General features: G+C 36.6%; 1 protein-coding gene across 3 annotated transcripts; it reads right to left on the bottom strand.

Annotated features, from left to right (window-relative positions):
* Positions 1 to 4,960: 4,960 nt before the first annotated feature.
* LOC5579326 (mitochondrial import inner membrane translocase subunit Tim17-A) lies at positions 4,961 to 20,117 on the bottom strand. Of its 3 annotated transcripts, XM_021856262.1 has the most exons (4): positions 19,983 to 20,117; positions 8,842 to 9,008; positions 5,697 to 6,072; positions 4,961 to 5,376 (listed from the first exon to the last, which is right to left on the bottom strand). In XM_021856262.1, exons 2-4 carry the CDS (start codon positions 8,983 to 8,985, stop codon positions 5,354 to 5,356), a joined length of 543 nt encoding a protein of 180 aa, XP_021711954.1. In that variant the 5' UTR covers positions 8,986 to 9,008; positions 19,983 to 20,117; the 3' UTR covers positions 4,961 to 5,353. The 3 variants fall into 3 exon arrangements, with proteins under 3 accessions (XP_021711954.1, XP_021711938.1, XP_021711949.1); XM_021856246.1 differs by having other exon boundaries at positions 4,961 to 6,072; XM_021856257.1 differs by lacking the exon at positions 19,983 to 20,117 and adding an exon at positions 19,924 to 19,947 and having other exon boundaries at positions 4,961 to 6,072.
* Between the last annotated feature and the right edge of the window lie 1,496 nt (positions 20,118 to 21,613).

Here is a 21,613-nt window from a genome sequence, read left to right as displayed (position 1 = left end):
TGTTATGGATCAATAATGCACGAGTTCACTAATTTGACGTTTGAGCGGTGCCGAATTCACTCGTTTCCATAGGCCAGGAGAAGTGGTTCACCTAGAGTGAATTTATAGCAGAGAAAAAGTAGATTTTGTATGAAATTTGACAGGAAAATGAATAACAAGTTCATCCACTTCTCCTGGCCTATAGACCAATGCACGAGTTCATTAATTTGACGTTTAAGCGGTGCGGAATTCACTTGTTGCCATGGTAACATAAATAACACGGCACCGCTCAAAATGTCAAATAGTGAACTCGTGCATCGGTCCATGGTCACGTAAATAACACGGCACCGCTCAAACGTCAACGGGTGAACTCGTGTATGGACCTATGCACGGGTTCACTATCTGACGTTTGAGCGGTGCCGTGTTATTTACGTGACCATGACAACGAGTGAATTCGGCACCGCTCAAACGTCACATTAGTGAACTCGTGCATCGGTCCATTGGTCCATTTTGCCGATGAACGACAAAGTTAGCGCAATCCAAGCGTTCCGCCGACCAGCGAATGTCACCGAGATGCGAAGCTTTCTTGAATTAGTGAACTACGTCGGTAAGTTCATTCCAAACCTTTTCGCATCGTTGCGTCAAATGACGGTAAAAGGATTGCCATTCACTTCACAAATCTGCTTTGGTGAAACCTGAACATTTGGGCTATTTCAGCCCAAAGAAGCCAACTACCTTGATCATTGACGCGAGTAACAATGGGCTTGGGGCGGTTTTGTTACAAAACATGGTTGGCAAACCGAAGGTTATTATTAGCGCAATTGCTCAAAAGGACACGCAGCGTTCTCCTGAGAAAAGGAACGACCGCGGTTTTGCTCCCTTTTACTTCATCTTATGGTAGACAACATTGCGGTGTTGTCTTCAAACGCGGTTGTTCTTGCCTGGACCATTCGCCGCATGGAATTTTGAGCAAATGCGCGTTTTTAGGAACTTTACAACAGCCGCGCAGTGTCACTCAGAAATAAATAAAGTCATTTATGACTATTTTTCAAGCATAATCCCAGTTTTCCTGGGTTCATGCATAAAATGGACCGATGCACGAGTTCACTAATTTGCCGTTTGAGCGGTGCCAAATTCACTAGTTACCATAAATAACAGGGGACGGACCTGGTGTAGTGGTTAGAACACACGCCTCTCACGCCGAGGACCTGGGATCGAATCCCATCCCCGAGATAGTCACTGACAAAAAAAGTTGTAGTGACGACTTCCTTCGGAAGGGAAGTAAAGTCGTTGGTCCCGAGATGAACTAGCCCAGGGCTAAAAATCTCGTTAATAAAGATAGAAAAAAAAAACATAAATAACACGGCACCGCTCAAACGTGAAATAGTGAACTCGTGCATTGGTCCATATCTAAAATGTGAGAAGACAGAGTGAACTTTATGCAGTTTAGTTTACCAATGACTATTTTTTAGTTATTTTTAATCTTAAATGTAGATTTGTCATCCTTTCGGAAATGCATAGTTTTTATGCATTTTAACACTATATTTGATCTGCTTTAGAATGACTATTAATGAAACAATAATTGCTAAATTTAAATTAGCAGCTCTTTACGTTGAGCAATCGATGTGCAGAACTTTATTTTTACTAATTCCATACGCATATAAACTTGAAGTATTACAAAATAAATAACTTTATTAATTTCCCATCGTTTTGTTTGCTGTAGCCTGTTCCAGTCTTCCAGCAACATAGTTGACATAACCCCGGCATTTCCTCCATCGAATAGACATCTGCGCTAGTCACTATAATGTCCATAATTTCTCGTCGGTGAGATTCCGGTTCATGTATTTAACGAATTGGCGTACCAAAGATTGGGAAGAGTTGTTAACTGCTTCGAATATGCTGACTCTGGATTTCTGGAAAGTAAACAATATTATTGATCAGAAACTTCACTGTCTTGACGGATTATAACGATTCCTTACCATTTTTCTCGCAATTACGTGGTGATTATCAAATATATAAATGATCAACAATCATCAAACAAATTTTTATTATTGCGGAAGACTTGATACAATGGCGGCCCGACTTTCTGGTTTGCATTGTCAATCTAAAATGTAATTTAGGAATAGCTCTGTGGAAATTCCAATTTAGGTGTTTCGAATCAGATTTCGCTGCAAGGAGAACAAAAACAGTAACTTTAGAGACCATTTTTGTCAAGAAAGAGACTTTAGAAACTTACTTACCTTACCAGTCAGGCTGAGACCTGGGTAGCCTCTGCTGTACGTAGGAGACGTCTCCATTCGACTCGCATTCGCCAACCACGCACTCTGCGGTGGGTCCGCAGATCGTCCTCAACTTGATTTTTTTTTTTCTGTTCGGAACATAAACCACTGCGACCAATAATTGATCTATTGTAGTATATCCCGTGTGCTTTGTGTAGTGCATGTCGTTTTACTTTGTCACTATCGAGAAGTGATAAAGCATTCGGTTTCTTACAGTTGTAATTCCTAACTTGATCACAGGAAAGGATTCTAACTGAAAGGTTCCTACCCTTCGAAGAGTGTGGTGCATGCACTCTTCACAGGCGCGCCCCTTTATCAAGCAAAATCGGATCCCTCGATAAAGCCAAGAAATTACACCGATATTGTCCATGCATCAGAATCCTAGTCCTTACTTCTTCAAACTAGAGAACGAAATAAATAAAAGATTAGAAAACAAATTGTTGACTTCGACTCATGTTTTTCCTTGTCTCAAGATCATTCTCGGCAACTGGGAAAACCGAGACTTGTCACTTTCAACAAGGTTTAAAATGTAACCAGGAATAAAAGTGTTCCTTTGATTACTATAACATCCTGTTCTCTTCGTTTGAAGCAGTCAGGACTAGGGTTCACTGGTAGATCTTTATCCCATAACGCACCACGAAAAGGTGATCTACCCGCGTTATGGGTACTCAACTTGATCAACACCATCTTACTCGCTGCGCACCACGTCGTTTTGTGCCGGTCGGATTGTTTTCAAGAATCATTTTCACCGGGTTGTTATGCGACATTCTGGTGACATGCCCGGCCCACCGCAGCCTCCCATTTTTTGTGAGGTGGACGATGGTTGGTTCTCCCAGCAGCTGGTGCAATTCATGGTTCATTCGCCTTCTCCACGTTCCGTCTTCCATCCGCACTCCGCCTTAGATGGTCCGTAACACCTTCCGTTCGAAAACACCAAGGGCGCGTTAATCCTCTGCTCGTAGGGTCCATGTTTCGTGCCCATAGAGGAGTACCGGTCTAATCAGCGTCTTGTAGATAATTAACTTCGTGCGATGGCGAACTTTGCTCGATCGGAGAGTTCTGCGGAGTCCAAAGTAGGTACGATTTCCAGCAACGATGCGTCTCCGGATTTCTCTGCTGGTGTCGTTGTCGGCGGTCACCAGTGAGCCCAAGTACACGAATTCTTCGACAACCTCGATTTCATCACCGTCAATATGAACTCGAGGTGGGGGGCATGCCGTGTCTTCTCTTGAGCCCCTCGCTATCAAGTACTTCGTCTTCGACACATTGATGTTCAGTCCGATTCGCCTAGTCTCAGCCCTTAGTCGGATGTACGTATCCGCCATCGTCTCAAAGATTCGGAGGGACTCGAGGGTGTTCCTGATACTCGGACGTCGCCTTGGCCGGGAAACCGTATTCGTGCATAATCTGCCATAGCTGTTCTCGATCGATTGTATCATATGCCGATTTAAAATCGATTAATAAATTATGTGTGGGTACATTGTATTCACGGCATTTCTGCAACAACTGGCGGATGGCGAACATTTGGTCCGTTGTTGCTCGTTCGCTCATAAATCCTGCCTGATATTGCCCAACGAATTCTCTAGCAATTGTGGGCTTCGTGGCCGTGCGGTTAGCATCAAATTTGGAAGAGTACCTTGTAGGCGGCGCTCAAAATTGTGATCGCAAGATAATTGGCGCAATCCAACTTGTCGTTTTTTTTTGTACATGGGACACACGGCACCTTCCATCCACTCCTCCGACAATACTTCCTCCTCCCAAATCTTGGAAATAACCCAGTGCAGCGCTTTTGCCAGTGCATCACCACCGTATTTTAGCAACTCGCTCGGTAGTTGGTCCACTCCAGCGGCTTTGTTGTTTTTCATCCGTCTAATCTCCGTTTCTACCCCTTGGAGATCTGGAGGCGGAAGTCTTTCGTCGTCCGCGCGAGCTCCCAAAGTTATTTCCGTGCCACTTTCGCTGCTGCCGCCACCTTTCGACCACCTCACGTTCGTTCGTGATAAGATTTCCGTCCAAAACAAAACTCGATCTTCCGGAGAAAGAAGCGCCATCAAGAAGAACGAGATCGCGAAGCGATGGAAGAGCTGTTCCACGCCATCTTCAAGAGTGGCGGCGCCAAGCTGCTCTTCCGTTGGTAGGGCCACTTCCAACTGCTGCGCTTATTCTTGGGCTACTTCTGAATCCCGTAGCCGCTCGATATTAAGCCATAGCATTTGGCTTCGACGCGAGTTGGTCACCGTCGAAAGTTTTGAGCACATACATTGACGAAGTCTCTAAAAAGAAAGCTTTCACCAGCCCTGTCTGATCGAATTATCTGAGAAATACTTATTGAAACTATTAGGAATGTTTCCTGATACTTGTTTGGTCTCTTTTTTTAAGAATAGGATCATCTTGAAATGAACATGTACGAAGGTTGAAAGGTGGAAGCTGTACTTCACAAAACACTTGAACTTCATTGAGAGCACTGGCAAGATAGCGGAGGAAATGAATTCATTAGGTCAGCGGTCGACCAAACCTAATTTGCTCATATTTTGGAGGATTTTCTACACCGTCTGATTGTTGAAATCAGGGAATATACGCCCCATCTACAAGAAAGGCGACAAATTGCAGTGTAAGAACCTTTGGCATATTGCCGACAAAGTGGTCATCATAATCGTTTTGGCTTTTCTGACAAAATCTACGATTTTCACCAAGCGGTAGCATTTTCATGTTTGAAATAATCGAATTTTTATTTGCTCTTAGGTTTTATATACAGAAAAACTAGGTCTAATTTTGCTCTTCCGGTTCTGAAAGAAACAGAAAAAAGTTGACGATACCATTCCATTATATCGAGAAACTTGGTATGAAAAGAAATTACTTGTAGAAGGATTTCTTCCACCAATGACACCGCCCGATCGTTTCGTTCGTAGTTGCATTTTATCGGCATCCGGTTCTACCGAAGTTCGGTGTGTTTTCAGAACACTTTTCTTGTCCCCACTAATGTTACCTTATACAGTTTCACTAGAATCTATCACACAATCACATAAACGCGCTCGCAGTCATCGTTCTATCTGGCATATTCACCACTCTCACATGGAAAAGGTCAAGCTTCCACTCTAATTGAATCCTTTATCTTTCCCTGGAATATACAAGGAAAAGACAAGGTCAGTCACTTTCAGAGTAAACGATCACAGGAAGTTAGTTGATGACTGTCCATCGATTAGACTAGAAGAATGAACCTTTTTCGTTCTCAAATTCAACCATTCGAACCTCACGCTGGCCAAATAATAACGAGAGCCGAGACTGTGAGTAATCACCTCTTCTATCACATTCATACGTCTAGCCTTCAATCGTCGGTCGAAAATGTCCAACTTTAGTTTTTAATTTAAAATTACGATAACTAAAGCCCTACCAAACACACACAATGACATTCTTATTGGTAATTTTGACCTGACTGACCGAAACCGAATGGCATTGATGAGGACGGTGCCGCCGCACCAGCGTTCTGCGAAGGGTCACCCAGTGCCGAGGGGTCTTCCACGATAGGCTGCGAACGGAACTGTTCGGCGGAAATTCTCGTAAACAGGATTCCTACACCTTCGATCAACGCGAGCAGAACGCCACCGATGATGGCGCTGCCTGCCATGGCACCGACGCCATTACGTGCCGCCAGGATTCCTCCGGTGGCTGCCCCGCTGATGATCGAGTTCCACGGATCTTCCTTCTTCCGGAAGTGGACCAGGGTGCAGTCGATTGTGCTGAACATACCGCCCCAGACAGCGAAATTACCTGCGATAACCGGAGAACGGGACTTGATTGCGGTCAAACTGCCGACCTAAAAGAAAAAAGATGAAAGATTTTTTATTAATGAATAGGGAATGACCGCGCCCCGCTAGACCATTTTTTTATAAAGTAAAATTGTTCATCAAAACTACAGTAGTGCCTATAAAAATGCGAAGTTTTATGGTAGTTTTTGTATCAAAAATGAAAACGAGTCATGAACATTATTGTTAGATAATTAGTTTAACTTATTTAGACTATGTTTTTTGTTATGGACATGTTTTCTACTAACTTACTTTCATTTTACGAGAGGACATTTGGAACATACCGTATCATTTAATAATGAAGTCATTGAGTTCAATATCTTTGTGACGAGAGCTTGTAACTTGCGTATCCACTACTATCGACCTCGCGTGTGGTTCTAAATGATTCGAATAGGTCTACCATATGAATAGTCGAATGGAGACGTCTCCTATGTACACCAGAGGCCACCCAGGCCTTAGTCTGACTGGTAAGGTAAGGTAATTGGAACGCTGGAGGCCCTAACGTTTTTTAGCTTAAACTGCTTATTCGGAAGAAACGCCAGAAGAGGGTTTCCTGCTCATTTTTTTTTTCCAAAAAATTGTCCTAAGGTTCCCTGAAAAATTTTCTTGAGATTTCTCTGGATAAATGCCTGAAAATTCTTGAAAGAATGCCTAGGAAATATATACTTTCTTGGGAAATATCTTGAATAATTACGCAAGCAATCCCTAAAGAAATCTTCGGAAAATTTTTTTACAGGGACTCGTAGATGAAATTTCAAAGAAACCCTGAAAGATAGTTTTGTAAGAAATCTATGTAGGCATCTTTAAAAAAAGACACAGACACCGTCTTCAGCCATTTAGCTGCACAGACTGTAACTTAACACTAGACAACGGACAAGCATGCTCCAATGGTACAGCCGAGAAACATTCCTGGCGAAAAGCTTCAATGGCTGCAGCGGGAATCGAACCCACACCTCATGACACGATACGCTCATTGCCTGACGACACTAACCGCACGGCCACGAAGCCCACAAGAACGAGAAGTTACTACTATCACTGGATACAATCCTGGAGGACATATCAATTACAACACATCTAAGAGAATTTTTGAAGGAATTCCTTATAGAGCCTTTGAAGTAACTTCTGTGGTTAACCTTGGAGTAATCCAGGTATTCTTGAGGTATCTGAAGCAAAAATCTTGGAAAATTCTTGGGGGAATTCCGTGGTAAACAATGACTAAATGAACTCCTGGAGGATTCTTCGGAGTACTATTTGAATCGTTGGGTAAATACCTATATAAAAATTTGATGAAATTCATGTTTTTATCACGAAGAATTCAAAAAAAAAATCTTACCATTGGTATCGAACTGAAAGGTATTGATTTAAAATTTACTCTTTATCGAGGTATCAAATCAAAAAAATAATCGTATTTACTTGAATCAATTCATCCCTATCTGCAACACTTCAAACTATGTTGCCAATTTAATAAGTTAAGTCAACATCGGTAATAAATATATGTACACTAGTTGAAAATAAATTGGATCAAGTTTTTTAAGCGTTTTCCTAGGATTGTTGGTACTATTGAATAATATTAATAGGGTTTTGTTCTTCTTCGTCGTAAGCGCTACTCTTCGTCGTATCAAACTTTAAATGTTCCACTACGGTGGATATTCAAACTTACCTGCAACATAGATTCATTATCCAAGTGTAATTTTGTGAAAGCTGTTATGGTTTGTATACTTGTACACCAAAAATGCAATAAAACTACTGTATTTTGGTAAATAACTTCAATTCAATTATCCACTTTGCACTTTTTCACCGAAATCGCATGGACGAACACGATTTGCGAGAAATGCTTAGCGATCGACTGAGCCACACCACTTTCCAACACAAGTTTCTTCCCGCCCCCGTGGGTGACTTACTTCGCCGGGCACTTATTTCCACTATGGAAAACCTTCGTACTTCTTCACTGAAGGATTTCATTCCAATCACAGGCCGTAAAACTTCAATAAATCACCAAATTTTACAAAAATCCCTCAACCGCCGCGTATAATTGAGAATGTAAACAAAGTTCTATCCGTCGTACTGAGAAAAAAAAGCTTGTGCGCATCAATGTGTGCGGGACGTTCGACGTAAAAATACGATTCCTTTGATTGTGTTGTTTTCGCTGTACTGTGAGCAAATGCCATAATTGTACGGTCAAAAGGAATTGTGTTCATATGTTCGAGCTGAATTTTGATGACGAACATTTATTTTTCAAGGAAAATAGTATATTTCATCATGCTGAAGGAATGGAGGGAGATGCCCGTAGATGTATATATTCTAGTAAAACATTTTATTATAGCGTTGATATGTTGTGTTTTAACCACTCAATACACACAGTGAGCCGTAAGTTGTGCGACGAATCTGGAAACTGATTGCGACGGAGTTGAAAACGATACGACGGATTGAGAATATTGTAAGATGCATTTTCTTTGCATTATTTCCAAAAAGAGATCAAGATTTATCAAAATGTTATTGTACAATGCTAAGGCCGTTTTGAGAAAGAATTGTTTGGCATCGGTTTGTATCAGCATCATTAACTGCAATACTGGGAAAATTGCAGTTGTCACTGATCAATGCTTAATACGATGGATACTAGCACATCACCCTATGGATTTTTATTAATTTCTTAGATAAAAATTGTAATTAAAAATTTCGCAAGATTCGTCCCGAGATTCGAACCATGTACGTTAGTTTTGATGAACAATTTTATTTTATAACAACGGTCTAGGATTTTATCTTCTGAGGGAGAAACTTACCAGTCGTCTGCTGAAACCTGAAGGAGCATTACGGAAGCCTTTGATTGCCTGGAACACGCCACCGCCTATACAGCCCATCGCAAACGCACCACCACAATCGTCCACAATCCGGTACGGGCACGGTTCTCTGGCGTATTCCTCCATGGCTGATGATTATTTCGTTTGTTCTGTGGAAAAAAAAAATCACCATTCAACTTATTAGAGGGCGTGTATTACCGACTTTACCCTACACGCAGAGAAAACAATTTTAAAATCAAATATATTCTGTATCATTACAACAATATATTTGTATTGTTTGCCGGCTTATAATTGCCTTTTATTGTTTCAACAACAACTCGTAATTTGGTTTAAAAATATTTATTGTTGAATTTGACAGCTGGGTTTACTGTGGAGCAACAACATTAATTTTTGATTCAACTCTTTTTTTCTTTTGAAGCAACAATTTTTTGTATTGAAATAAAACCTATCGTTTTTGAAACAAATAACAATGTTTTTTGATGTGATAATGTTTTTGTTTGAAATAAAAACTCATTTTTGTTGGTCCCAGTCCCCTGAAACCACGTTTTTTAATGAAATAAATTACGATAATCGCTTTCAAAAGCCTACTTTATTTTCATTTTACGTAAGTATATGTTTTGTTTCTGTTCGGGATGTACCACTGTGACCAGTATTCTTTGATCTTTTGTGGTATTAAGTCTATGAAACTTGCTCCAAAATCCGTTTGGAAGATGAGGTTTATCCGCTCCGCGACAAAGCAATAGAATGAAATCATCAGCTCGTGTAGGAGTTGACTGCAATAATTGAAAATTATTTAGTGAAAACAAAAATTTAGAAAGAATGGCCAAAACTTACCATAAACAGCCAGATTCTAGTTTATGGATACTCCGAAACTGTGATAAAAAATTGATGACCTGAACTACTTAAACATAAATGTTCTGCACGTATTGCACTTTGGTCTAATTCAACGCACTAGAAATATCCACATTCTCGCTGTTTCCAATCAAAACCAAAATGGCGGGCCAGTTTTTATGTTATACACATGATTAATTAAATCAACAATGAAAGGATTGAAATAAATAAAACTTTCATTTGATGTAAAGCTTTTCTTTTGTTGTTTCAACAAATTTCTTATAAGGATTGCTTCAACAATATTTGTGTTTTATTCTGATAAAAATAATTGTTGTTTCAACGCATTTTTTTAATTGCAACAAATTGAAAAGGTTTATTGAAAACAAAAATAATATTTATTATTTTGAATAGCTGTCAATTCTCTGCGTGTACAGTGACTCAATTTCATATTGTACAGCACATTGTTTTCATTTCAAGTTGGCGAAACACTGCAAAATAATATACTAGATTTGGAAAAAGTTTATCAAAAATGAAGGGCATAAGTGTCGTTTATTATTTGACAATCATACAAAACAAAAAAAAGGAGAAGTATCGAATTTGTGTCTGAAATTGACCCATTTCCAAACTCGCACACCTACCAAATCTGAAACTTACAACGCTTGTAAGTAAATTTCAATGCTCTTTATGATTGCTTATAACAATCGTGTATTAGTCAACATTTAAGCTTTTTATAAGTACAAATATTAAACAATTTTGTGTAAATATTCCACTTTTTCAATAATTTTGGTTCTAAAACCCAAAAATTCTAACTGAAATGCACATTTTTTTCGACGGCATATCCATGGGAATTTTTTTTAACGTTTTTTGAATTTTTATGTTTGTATGGTTTCTACCTGCCTTACTCACAAACAGAAAGAGTAAAAGAGCTTAAAAAAATTATGAGCAATTTTAATGTAGCTAAAAGTACAAATCAGTTATTGCTCATTGCCGTGAAATGAACTATATTTTAAAATTATGTTTAGTATATTTAGATTAATAATTATTACTAGTGATCCTTTCTAAAGAGAGATTCGCGGAAGCTCACATTTCTGTTAAAATGTGAGCCAATCGAGCTTACGCTTGTTTTGGACTTTATGTTATGTTTGTTTTGAACTTTTTTTTGTACAGAAATGTAATCTTTGACATGAAACTCACAGATCTATAACAAAACAAAACACATTTTTAGCAATGAGAATGTCATGTCCGTGTTACATTATTATTCTTTATGCTGAGCAAACTCAGCACTACTGGTCTGTTGTCAACTCAGTCCATTGTATTGTATTTCTCATATAAACGATCCCTAATCATTCCCTATCTTGTATCAATAGTGGATTTACCTAAGCAAAAAAATCATAACATAACAACTAAAAAAAAATTATTTGACGTCAATCGGAAGATTTCGACCTCTACTATGAAAATATATTTTGAATTTGTTTAGCGGCATATCGGTCTATTTTGCTCGAAGTAAGAGGGAGCATGGAGAAGAAAGCAATTAATACTAGATGGATAGGTACCTGTAGCATTACAATATTTAGTTTCTCAAAGAATTATCTTACATGAGACATGTATCCGTTTTCTTATCCCAAGTCATAAATTGCAATAAGACACTTGTGACTTGTCGAAACAAACAAGTGCATGCGCAACTAAATTTCTCAATAGAAATCATTAAAATTTATTGCTTACACATGTTTGCTTAAACATGTTTTCGTTTTTAATCATAATTGGCAGTTGACAAATGCCTGACCATCTTTCATTGTTATAAACCAGCACCAAAATGCTAACTGCTAAAAAGATACATGCTTCGTGTATTGGTGATTCATACCAAAACTGAACGTTAGCTTATTTGACGACGATTGGCTATCGTCAAATTCCGAAGTAAATCCAAACTCATCCCCTAGAATTAATACTATGTAGGATTAAGCTTTGACGTGTAGATTACAATGTAATCAAAAGAAGTTTGAAAAAAAAGATTGTTTTTAACCCTCAAAACGTACGGATGTGTTTAATTCGAAAGAACACCCACCGTAAGTTAAAGGGAACGGAGAGAGAAATTGGATTAGATTAGATTAGATAGGATTAGAAGAGAGCATACTATATGAAACAGTATTACTTGAAACGTCCTTCCTTGTGGCTAACGTCCCCTATGGGAACGGCTTTGTGTGTTTTTAGAATGACACTACCAAGACAGCCACAAATTCAAAATATAATTATCACGGTCGATACCTTTGTAAGGTACCGCGGGGCAAGTGGGTAAATGGGGTAAGTGAAAACAATTGATATATTTTACTGAACAAGTGAATTAACGTTCTAAACTCATGCGTAAACCTTTGAAGCCATTGAGAACATTACGATAGGTAAGAGATTTCTGAGATGTTTCAGCCATTATTGCATAATAGAGCAAACAATTGTTAACCTGTCAACTGTTACTCCGTAACAAATTGGCGGCGTACAATCTTATTTTAATATTTTCAGTGGAAAAAAGTTGCGGAAAATAATTTCCTGTACCGCTTCTTAGTTGTCCTCTGTGACAGTTTCAAACTGCAATAAAAAAAGTTTTAGAATTAATTCGACGTAGACCTAAAAATAACTAAATTTAAAGACCGTCCATTTTCTTATCAGGTGGGGCAAGTGAAAAGTTTATCATTAGAGATTGAATTTGTGTTTTCTCTTTATGTAGCATGGTTCGCAATTATCATAGAAAAACATAACGTGCTGATAATTCAAGAAACTCTATACTCAAGCGTTAAAAGCTATTAGAAATCATGGAACTTCGCTAAAAGATGTTGCAAAACATTACAATATTAATATGTCTACTTCGGGCAGCCAATTAAAAGGAAGACGTTGACTGAAAAGTTGCAATATTAGAAAACACACGGAAATCTCGTGGAATGTCTATGTAAAACTAGTTCAAAACATAAAAATGGGGTATAGATCTATCCACATAAAAAAGATTCTAAATACGTTATTGAAGGATTCCGTTTGATTTCTCCCGAAGAGTTATCCGACGTCATATCCGACTTTCTCAAAATCAAATAACGAGCGGTGGAAATTTTACAGAGCAGAAATGCAATTGCTGTCCTATAATGTATGAACTAGCATTGGAAATGTTGCAGTTATAATGGTGTAGAATCATTTCAACTAACATAACTGAACAGAAGAAAATTCAAGTGAATAGAATAACATTTTCTTTGTTTACATGTTACTTATGTTATTGTTCATTGGGAAGCCTTAACAAATGTTAAAGTTAATAGAAATCGTGAATATAACTGTTTGTTTTTGAATTTATTATTCAAAACAGTAAACTTTTCACTTGCCCCACTTTTGGGGCAAGTGAAAAGTAAGGAGACATTTTTCAAAAACTTTTTCTGTATTTTTTTCTTCAATTTTTCATAAAAATCAATTTCAGCATGCTGCTTATATTTGGTGGGAGTCAAGCTAAAAAATATACACGACCTCATTTGTTTCAATTTAAAGTCTCTAGAATTTGAAGAATCTCAACTATGCGAATTCCATTACCCACTTGCCCCACGGTACCTTATATGAAAATAAAAAGAGTGATAAAATTATGTTTTGAACATAAATTCGCTTGAGCTATTGGTACACGTATTCCAGTAGCATCCGTTCGGTAATGATGCAAGGATTTTCAAACACTTTAGGCTAGTTTAAAGCAAAATGAAGTTCCTGATGTACCCGACCAGTGGATTACATCAAAATTGTAGCACAATTATATCAAGATTTGTTACAAATAACAAATTTTGTTTCATTTTTGTTAGAAGCACATTGAGTTAATTGTGGAAATTATATCATTTTTAATACAAAATCAGTTCTAATAACAAGTCTGTTTAAAATTTGTTTCAATTTTAAACATAATTACAACACAATTTGTTATAAAAAAAGAGATTAATTGCTTATAACAAATTTTGTTATGTAAAATAACAAAATGTGTTATATTTTTGTTTAAATTATAACATATTTTGTTTCAATTTGGTTTAGTGTAGACGAAAATGTTGTTAATAGTTAGCTACCCAACATTGATTCAATATGGCGTCCAGTGTCTTTATTTTGAATCTTTTGGGACTGACAAAACATATGATATTTTGGATAGAAGACATCAATGATACATCATTTATGCGTAAAACATTCAACAAAATGTTGAAAATAGGAAAAGCGTCATCAAATACGTCGATTCAACGCAATATATTGCTGTTTGCATTTGAGATGCAAATTTTTGACTAAACGTCTTCCAAATGCGGTAACACAAAGCAATCAAAGGACACCTAGCAACAATTATATAAATCACCGCCGCCATAGCAAGGAAAATCTATCTTTGACATCGCATTTCTTGTAAACAATCTTACCGCGTTTGGTGTTACCGCAATTTGATATTTGCATTTCAAACGCACACTGTAATATTGAATTGCCAGAAACTAGCACTAGCAGCACGTGAGCCGTATACTCCAAAATCAGGAACAAGTTAGGGCAAACCGACCAGAAAGTGGGTACCAAAACGCGAAGTACCAAAAACGATGTGAGGAAGAGCCGAAATGTATGCATGAAGACAGCCGTGTCAGTCCTCTGGTTGTAATCCATTGGTCGGGGTGGGGAATAGACACGCCAGCCAAAGCGTTTTTAAACTGCTATAACTTGATGAATTTTCAATGTTTTACTAATTTATTTAACAATCTTCAATGTGAAATTTTGTAAAGTAAGTGAATAACATGAGCATTCATAAAACACGCACATCAGATAAAAATAATAAATTTCCGAAGGGATGTGCTCAAAATTCTCATGGAAAAAGTTTATTGGGAACATGGTTTATGTATGATTCTTTAAGAGTATTAAGTTGAATACATTGTTGTAGAAAAGTGTTTAAGGAATGTTGATTGAAGTAAAAGTAAAGGCTTTATGAAGAATACGTGGCGAACTTGATAGGTACTCCCAATTAGGGGCCATCCATAAATGACGTAGCATTTTTTTCGCTGATTTTTTACACCCCCTCCCCCCTCGCAGCATTTCGTCACAAATGCTGGTACTCCCCCCTGGAAAATACGTAGCATATCGAGCACCCCCCCCCCCCCCCCAATATATTTTTTTAATTTGTTTTCCTTAGCGACTGAGTTAAAACCAAAAATTGGAATTGAGAAGTTCATTACAAAGTTCGATATTAATTACTGACTGAAAAAAAAGGATAATCTATTCTAACACTTTGATATACAGTAGCGCTCAAAAGTAATTTGGAAAAGTTTTAAATAAACATTTTCCTTGGTTTTGGTGTCCAGTTTCTTATAGACTAAATAATATTAATATTGCTGTTCTTACCATAAAAAACAAGTTTACTATAAAAAATGTGAAAAAAATTGATTGGATTGATGAAGCTCGTTACTGTCGAGTTAGGGTCCAATATGTTTTATAATATATTGAACAAAAATTTCGTTATATTAGAGGATTGTTTTTTTTTTAAATTATTCGTTGCTAGGAAATAGATTTCAATAAAGATGATCAAGAAAATATATTAATTTGAAATGAATCATCGTTATTATTATCCAATTTCAAATCATTTTAGCAAACAGTGGCCAGATACATAAAAGATTACAGTCGAAATATTTGGAATGTTTAGAAGATTTTAGCGATTATTTTACAAATACAAATACTAATAATTAATATTTCAGTTGATTTTCATTATCGTTTCCATAATGAAATAATGTTACACAACCTATAATGAAACCGTTAAAAAAATTCTTCAAATTACCGAGTTATTAACAAAATTTAATGATAGGGCCATTTTGTTAACACTCGAATCTATTATCCTCATCAATTTTCGGGCTATTCCATCAAGAGCATTGATATATCAAAACAAATGATGAGTTGATTGGGTGGAGATCTCTTGCAACTTGAAGGCATAATTCACGGAATAAATATCTTGGGAGAAATTTTCCACGCATCGAGATAGGCGATTCCTTTTCTTGTCAGTAGCAAATCGGCCTTTAAATGTAATATTTGCCAAGAAGAGCATATTTTATTTTCTTGAAGAAATAAAGCCCCAACAGAAAATATGGATAAAACTAAAACGGCTGACTCTATGTCATGTTAACAAATGGCAAAAAAAAGTACTCCAAGTAGTTAGAGCATTGATTTTTAATCAATTCATTAAACTTATTTTGTTTATTTATAAATTTATTAATTTGGACACGAATATAATATAATATTCACATAATTATTTAAAGCCTCAAAACATCTATTTGATTGCATTTATCGAGAAAATCTAAAGTTTCATAGATATTTTTGCAATCTTGCCATATGAATGTTTTGGATAACCCAAGTTTATAAGTAAAAAAAAAAAAGTTTCATAAAAAATAATTGTATGTAATTTTTTCAGCGCCTTTCTTTTTACGGACTTGATTCAAAATGCTACGTCCACTAGCTAGGACCCCTCCCTCCCCCTCGTCACACTTCGTCACAAATTCGTGAAGACCCCCCTCCCCCCTAAAAAGCTACGTCATTTATGGACGACCCCTTACTTCTTATTTTTTTCTGGCGTTACGTCCCAAATGACACAATCTCTGCTTTTCAATTGATTTTCAACTAAACACTTCCACAGCTATTAACTGACAGCTTTCTTTGCTAATTGACCTTCGAACAAAAGTTGTATTTTTTCCAATTCGAAAACTTCCTAGACTGGCAGGATTGGAACTCACGACTCTCAGCATTTTCATGGTGAATTGTTACGGCTATGTGGGCAACCTGGAGGTGCCTAATTTTGTAAAAAAAATCTCTCTGTTGCTTCTGCACAAGGACTCTAGATAACGAGTGATAAATAAAATCACTGGTCTGCATCCCTCTGGATTCGTATTGATACCAGTGCTGTTAAAAGTCAAAATTTTGGAAAAATTAGAATGCTCATAGCATCTTCCTATGCGAAATATCACTTCAGCACATAATGCCAACCGATAGTAGTTTGGAAAAGGTCACCGGAAAAATGCTTTTCCGATTACTTTTTCCACGGGGATCGATGATATTAGCAATACTCAATTGTCAAAGTCACGTGAAATTCATGACATTTAACAGCTCTGATTGATACACACCTTATGGACATGTCCTATTTCCATCTGACAAGCCAATCGAGCCCCTGTCATCATAGAAGATGGTGTCTCCATCCATGTCGATAGACTTTATTGATATCGAGTCGTCCCCTTAATGCTAAATCTAGATAACTCCAAATTTCGATTTTAAGAGTTCAATTTGTCGAAACATTTCGTAACATAAATCTTAAGGTGAAGTAGCCCGTCATTCATTTTGGCAGCAATGATGACTTTGCTGCGTGCACTTTCAAAGTGATAAAACTCATTCTTGATAGTTTATATTGACTTGAAAAAGTATCACTGAACGCGCCAACATACATAAAGTATGCTGATACTTTTTCAGCTGTGTCAGTGCAAAACCAACTGATTTTCTTTGATTCGAAATCGTGAGATGAATTACAACAATCATCGACGGTGCGTACAAATTTCAATGACGGCCTACTTCGCCTTAATTAAAAAAAGCGTGTGATTCAAAGTAGACAAGTCAAAGATTTTTCAAACATATTCTCTGCGATTAATCATCACCTTGTGAAACGGTGTTGAATAGTTCGATATTTGGATTTTAGAGTTATCTAGTAGTAGCATCAAGGGTTTGTCGCAACTTTTTGCGATCGCATTTGTTGTACGTCAGTGCTGTGAAAAACTCAATTTCTCATATCTCACGCTTGATATTTTTCATGCGTGAGTTGTCAATAACGCAAATCAGCAGTCAATAAATCATGGATGAGTTGGCATCTTTTTGACTCATTGTCTCATATTTCCACAGTTTACTCACACACGGCAATAATTTCTTGTTAGTCTGGTAAAATTATAGTAATTCTTTCTAACGTAAACAACAACATTCGGGTTTCACGCGTTTTTACGGGTTTTGCGACTGAATCATTTTTTACGGTTTGAGTTAATTGAGTAATTTTGCATCTAAATCTCAATCGTGACATTTGCGAAGCAGATCTCTAATGAGTTTGCTCTTACGGGAGAGCGTATTGATTGAGTTTTGAGTGTCAGTCTATCAACACTGCACGTACGTTCCTTTGGACTACACTGTAGGCTCATGGCCGAATAAACAGGCTAACGAAGTATACTAGTCTGCAAATACATGTTCACTAGGATCGCTCAGAAGCAGAATTTTAAAAAATACAAGCGATTGTTTACAAATCTTTGAAATGCTGACCAATTTGACAAAAGATTAAACAATCAGATCTCTAGGATAAGACTGAGATTATGTTAATGAAGAACTAAACAGTATTTTTGAATGCCGAATAGTACTATTATGAATCAACTTATCATTCTCTTCATAATTTTAGACATCTGCACAATTTCTCTTAACACCCCGGTAGTCATGCTTTTGTATTTCGAATAATACAGGTTTTCGCCATACGTAATTACTTTAATGTCTTCAAATTTTTAAAATTTTTGTTTGTTGTAGTAGTTAGCTTTAGGATATATCTTGATGATGAAACATTCAAACAGATTTAAAATGTGAAAGTTATCAACATTTTTCGTATGGCCAAATAAGGAACCACTATGGCTATAACTGGTACACTTTCCCTATACCATGCTTTCAAAAATTACATGCAGCATCTTTGAAAACGCTCCAAATTGCGATTAATTTCCTGATATATGGGAACAGGTTCCGGTCTTCCGCTGGATATCCCTCATGTTGATCGAGGCAGTATCCTCTTGAATATAGGGACTGTTTAACAGTCGATTGTAAAATAATCGAAATTAATAAGCTGATTAATGAATTGTGGTTGTAGACGATGTGCAAAAAAAGTTTTTTTTTTAAATAATCAACTATTTTAATGAATACAATGAACTGTAAGTATATATTCAAATTTACCGTTTGGTGTTGAATACATTGAAATATATTGTTTATTATCTTTTCTATATTCTTCCAGTTTTCGCAATGATTTGGGAATCAGTATAAGTAATTAGTATTGTTAAATTTTTAATTGTTACAAAAAAAAAATCGCTAAAAACGAGTATTTCATAAATTTACTAAAGTTTCCAATATGTTTACTTAAAAACGGTTCAAATGTTGTCTAATATAGTATAGTTTCAAGTTTTAAATGTTTGGAAATTAGTGGGTGGTGGAAATATGGAATTGGGTCGATTTTAGACACAAATTCAATACTTTATAAAACTAAATGAAAACAAGAACTTATTCGGTTAGCCGTAAATTAGAAGAGTAAACAAGCTTAGTTTATCGATCCATGTTTTGCAGACGAAATTGTTCACGTTCCACTTTAAAACAACTCAATTTTCACTTATATAACATTAAATTATCAAAATTGCAAAACGACATAAGTAAGATTTTCAACTTTCGCAACCTAACCATTATTTTCATCGCCCTGTTATATGTAGAGACAAAGTGACTTTACCAACCAAAACAAAACACTACTTCCTTGAGTCAAAACGTAGTAAGTAATTAAAAAAACGGAATATCCTTTTGTCATGTTTTTTAGTGGAAAAATTATAGAAAATCTGAATTTTTGGACGCCTGCTTCTTGCATGCTGCATGCAATGTTTTGAAGATACATGTGAAGAAAAAATGTCAAAATGTAGATTTATTTTTAAATGGATCTAGAAAGTTTCTTATACTTATTTAATGAGGTTTTAATTCTTCTCAAACAATGAGAGGAAAGTTACGTCGATAGGAAAAAGGAATCGAGAGTTTATGATTGCCATGACCTCTATTTTTGATCAATTATTTCTAATTCAATACATTAACATGTTAGCGTTTTGTCAAATTACAATATTATATTCGAAAATTTCTCACCAACTTGATTTAAAAACAGCACCCAGTATGAAAATGAAATTGAGTCACTGTAAAGCTGTCGACTAAATTCAATTCCACACAATCTTCTAGCTCTAGATTATCGATACAAACAGTATTATATAATCACTCGTCAACTGGCAGTTAAAGTCATTAAACACATTATTTAAGAGCGATTGAATTTAATAAAGAACACAAATTACAGTGCACTCTACGCATATTGCCAAGAGCATTACGCAAAATCGTCATTTTCAAGGACCCCTTGGCAGTATGTGTAGGTAGGATACCTAGCACAATAGTTCAACCGGCTAAATCAAAGTAATTTCCACTCAAATTCACCTAAAACGAACACACCCACTTTACACCGATACTAAACTACAAAAACATGCAATTTTTACCGTAATTTAGAGCAATAAATTCGAAAATTTCACAAATCAATTCACGATCACGTTTGTTACATCAACTTTTTTCTGTTCTTTTCGCTGACATTCGACTTCTTCGCACGTCGCGGACGGACGACGAGGTCGATTTGTTTTTTGACAGATTTGGGGCCGATCCACCCTAGGGTGGTCGACATAACATTTTGGGAAATGTTTACCCATGGAGCATAAGTTGACCTACACGGAGATAAAAATCGACTAGAATATGGGCTCTTGGCACGCAAATCTATACCGTGGGATAAGCCTAATTTAGCTAAACAGTACATATTGATTTTTTTTACTATTTCTCGCATAACTTCTGATCTCGCCCTAAAAGCCATTGGTAACCATGTGTGTGGCTCGTTGTTTCTGAGCATTTGAATGGATTTTCATGTTATTTAACAACGCTATGGGGAAGAAAGGATCATCCTAATTTGGTAAAACAAATTTAAGATTTAATTAACATTTTGTTAATAACATATTACATTTCATTTGCCGTAGCAGTTCAGTTTTTTTTTACAGCTGAGTTGATTTCACCTGCTTATAAGAGAAAAAAAAAACGTTTTTAATATACTTAACCTAACTTAACCTAAACATATAACGCATTAATCGAGGCAATAAAAGATTGTAACGATTTTTGCCTGAAATTATTAATGATTGTATTTGACATTTGTTCCAATGTTTCAACATTGGATATTCTATGTAACTCATTGGTACTATACCAGGGAGGAAGCCTCAGAATCATTTTCAAAATTTTATTTTGAATTCTCTGCAGAGCTTTCTTCCTGGTATTACAACAGCTAGTCCAAATTGGTACAGCATACAACATGGCTGGCCTGAAAATTTGTTTGAATATCAAAAGCTTGTTCTTAAGACAAAGTTTTGATTTTATATTAATAAGGGGATAGAGACATTTAACATATTTATTACATTTGGCTTGAATGCCCTCAATGTGATTTTTGAAAGTTAAATTCTTGTCTAGCATGAGCCCTAGATACTTAACTTCATCTGACCAATTTATTGGAATCCCTCTCATCGTGACAACATGTCTACTTGAAGGTTTCAAATAAAGAGCTTTTGGTTTATGTGGGAATATTATTAGTTGAGTTTTGGAAGCATTAGGGGAAATCTTCCATTTTTGCAAGTATGAAGAAAAAATATCCAAACTTTTTTGCAATCGACTACAGATGACACGCAGGCTTCGTCCTTTGGCGGAGAGGCCTGTGTCATCCGCAAATAAAGATTTTTGACATTCCTGAGGTAGCTCAGGTAAATCAGATGTGAAAATATTGTATAATATTGGTCCCAAAATGCTGCCTTGAGGAACACCAGCTCTTACAGGAAGTCTTTCAGATCTGGAGTTCTGATAATTAACCTGAAGTGTACGATTTGACAGATAACTTTGAATTATTCTAACAATGTATGTTGGAAAATTCAAGTTTTTTAATTTTACAATCAAACCTTCATGCCAAACACTGTCGAATGCTTTTTCTATGTCTAGAAGAGCAAGACCAGTAGAATAGCCTTCAGATTTGTTGGAACGGATCAAATTTGTTACACGCAAAAGTTGATGAGTGGTCGAATGTCCATGGCGGAATCCGAACTGTTCA

This window comes from Aedes aegypti, chromosome 1 (genome assembly GCF_002204515.2).
Source record: "Aedes aegypti strain LVP_AGWG chromosome 1, AaegL5.0 Primary Assembly, whole genome shotgun sequence".
Taxonomy (NCBI): Eukaryota; Metazoa; Arthropoda; class Insecta; order Diptera; family Culicidae; genus Aedes; species Aedes aegypti.
Note: the sequence above shows the minus strand (reverse complement) of the source record. Positions and strands in the feature narration are given on the sequence as shown.

What these genes read in the sequence shown, in the direction of transcription:
- LOC5579326 (XM_021856246.1), bottom strand. Translation starts at nt 8,985, where the DNA reads ATGGAGGAATACGCCAGAGAACCGTGCCCGTACCGGATTGTGGACGAT. An exon ending in CAGGTTTCAGCAGACGACTG is followed by an intron (nt 6,073 to 8,841) that starts GTAAGTTTCTCC and finishes TTTTTCTTTTAG; the next exon opens with GTCGGCAGTTTGACCGCAAT.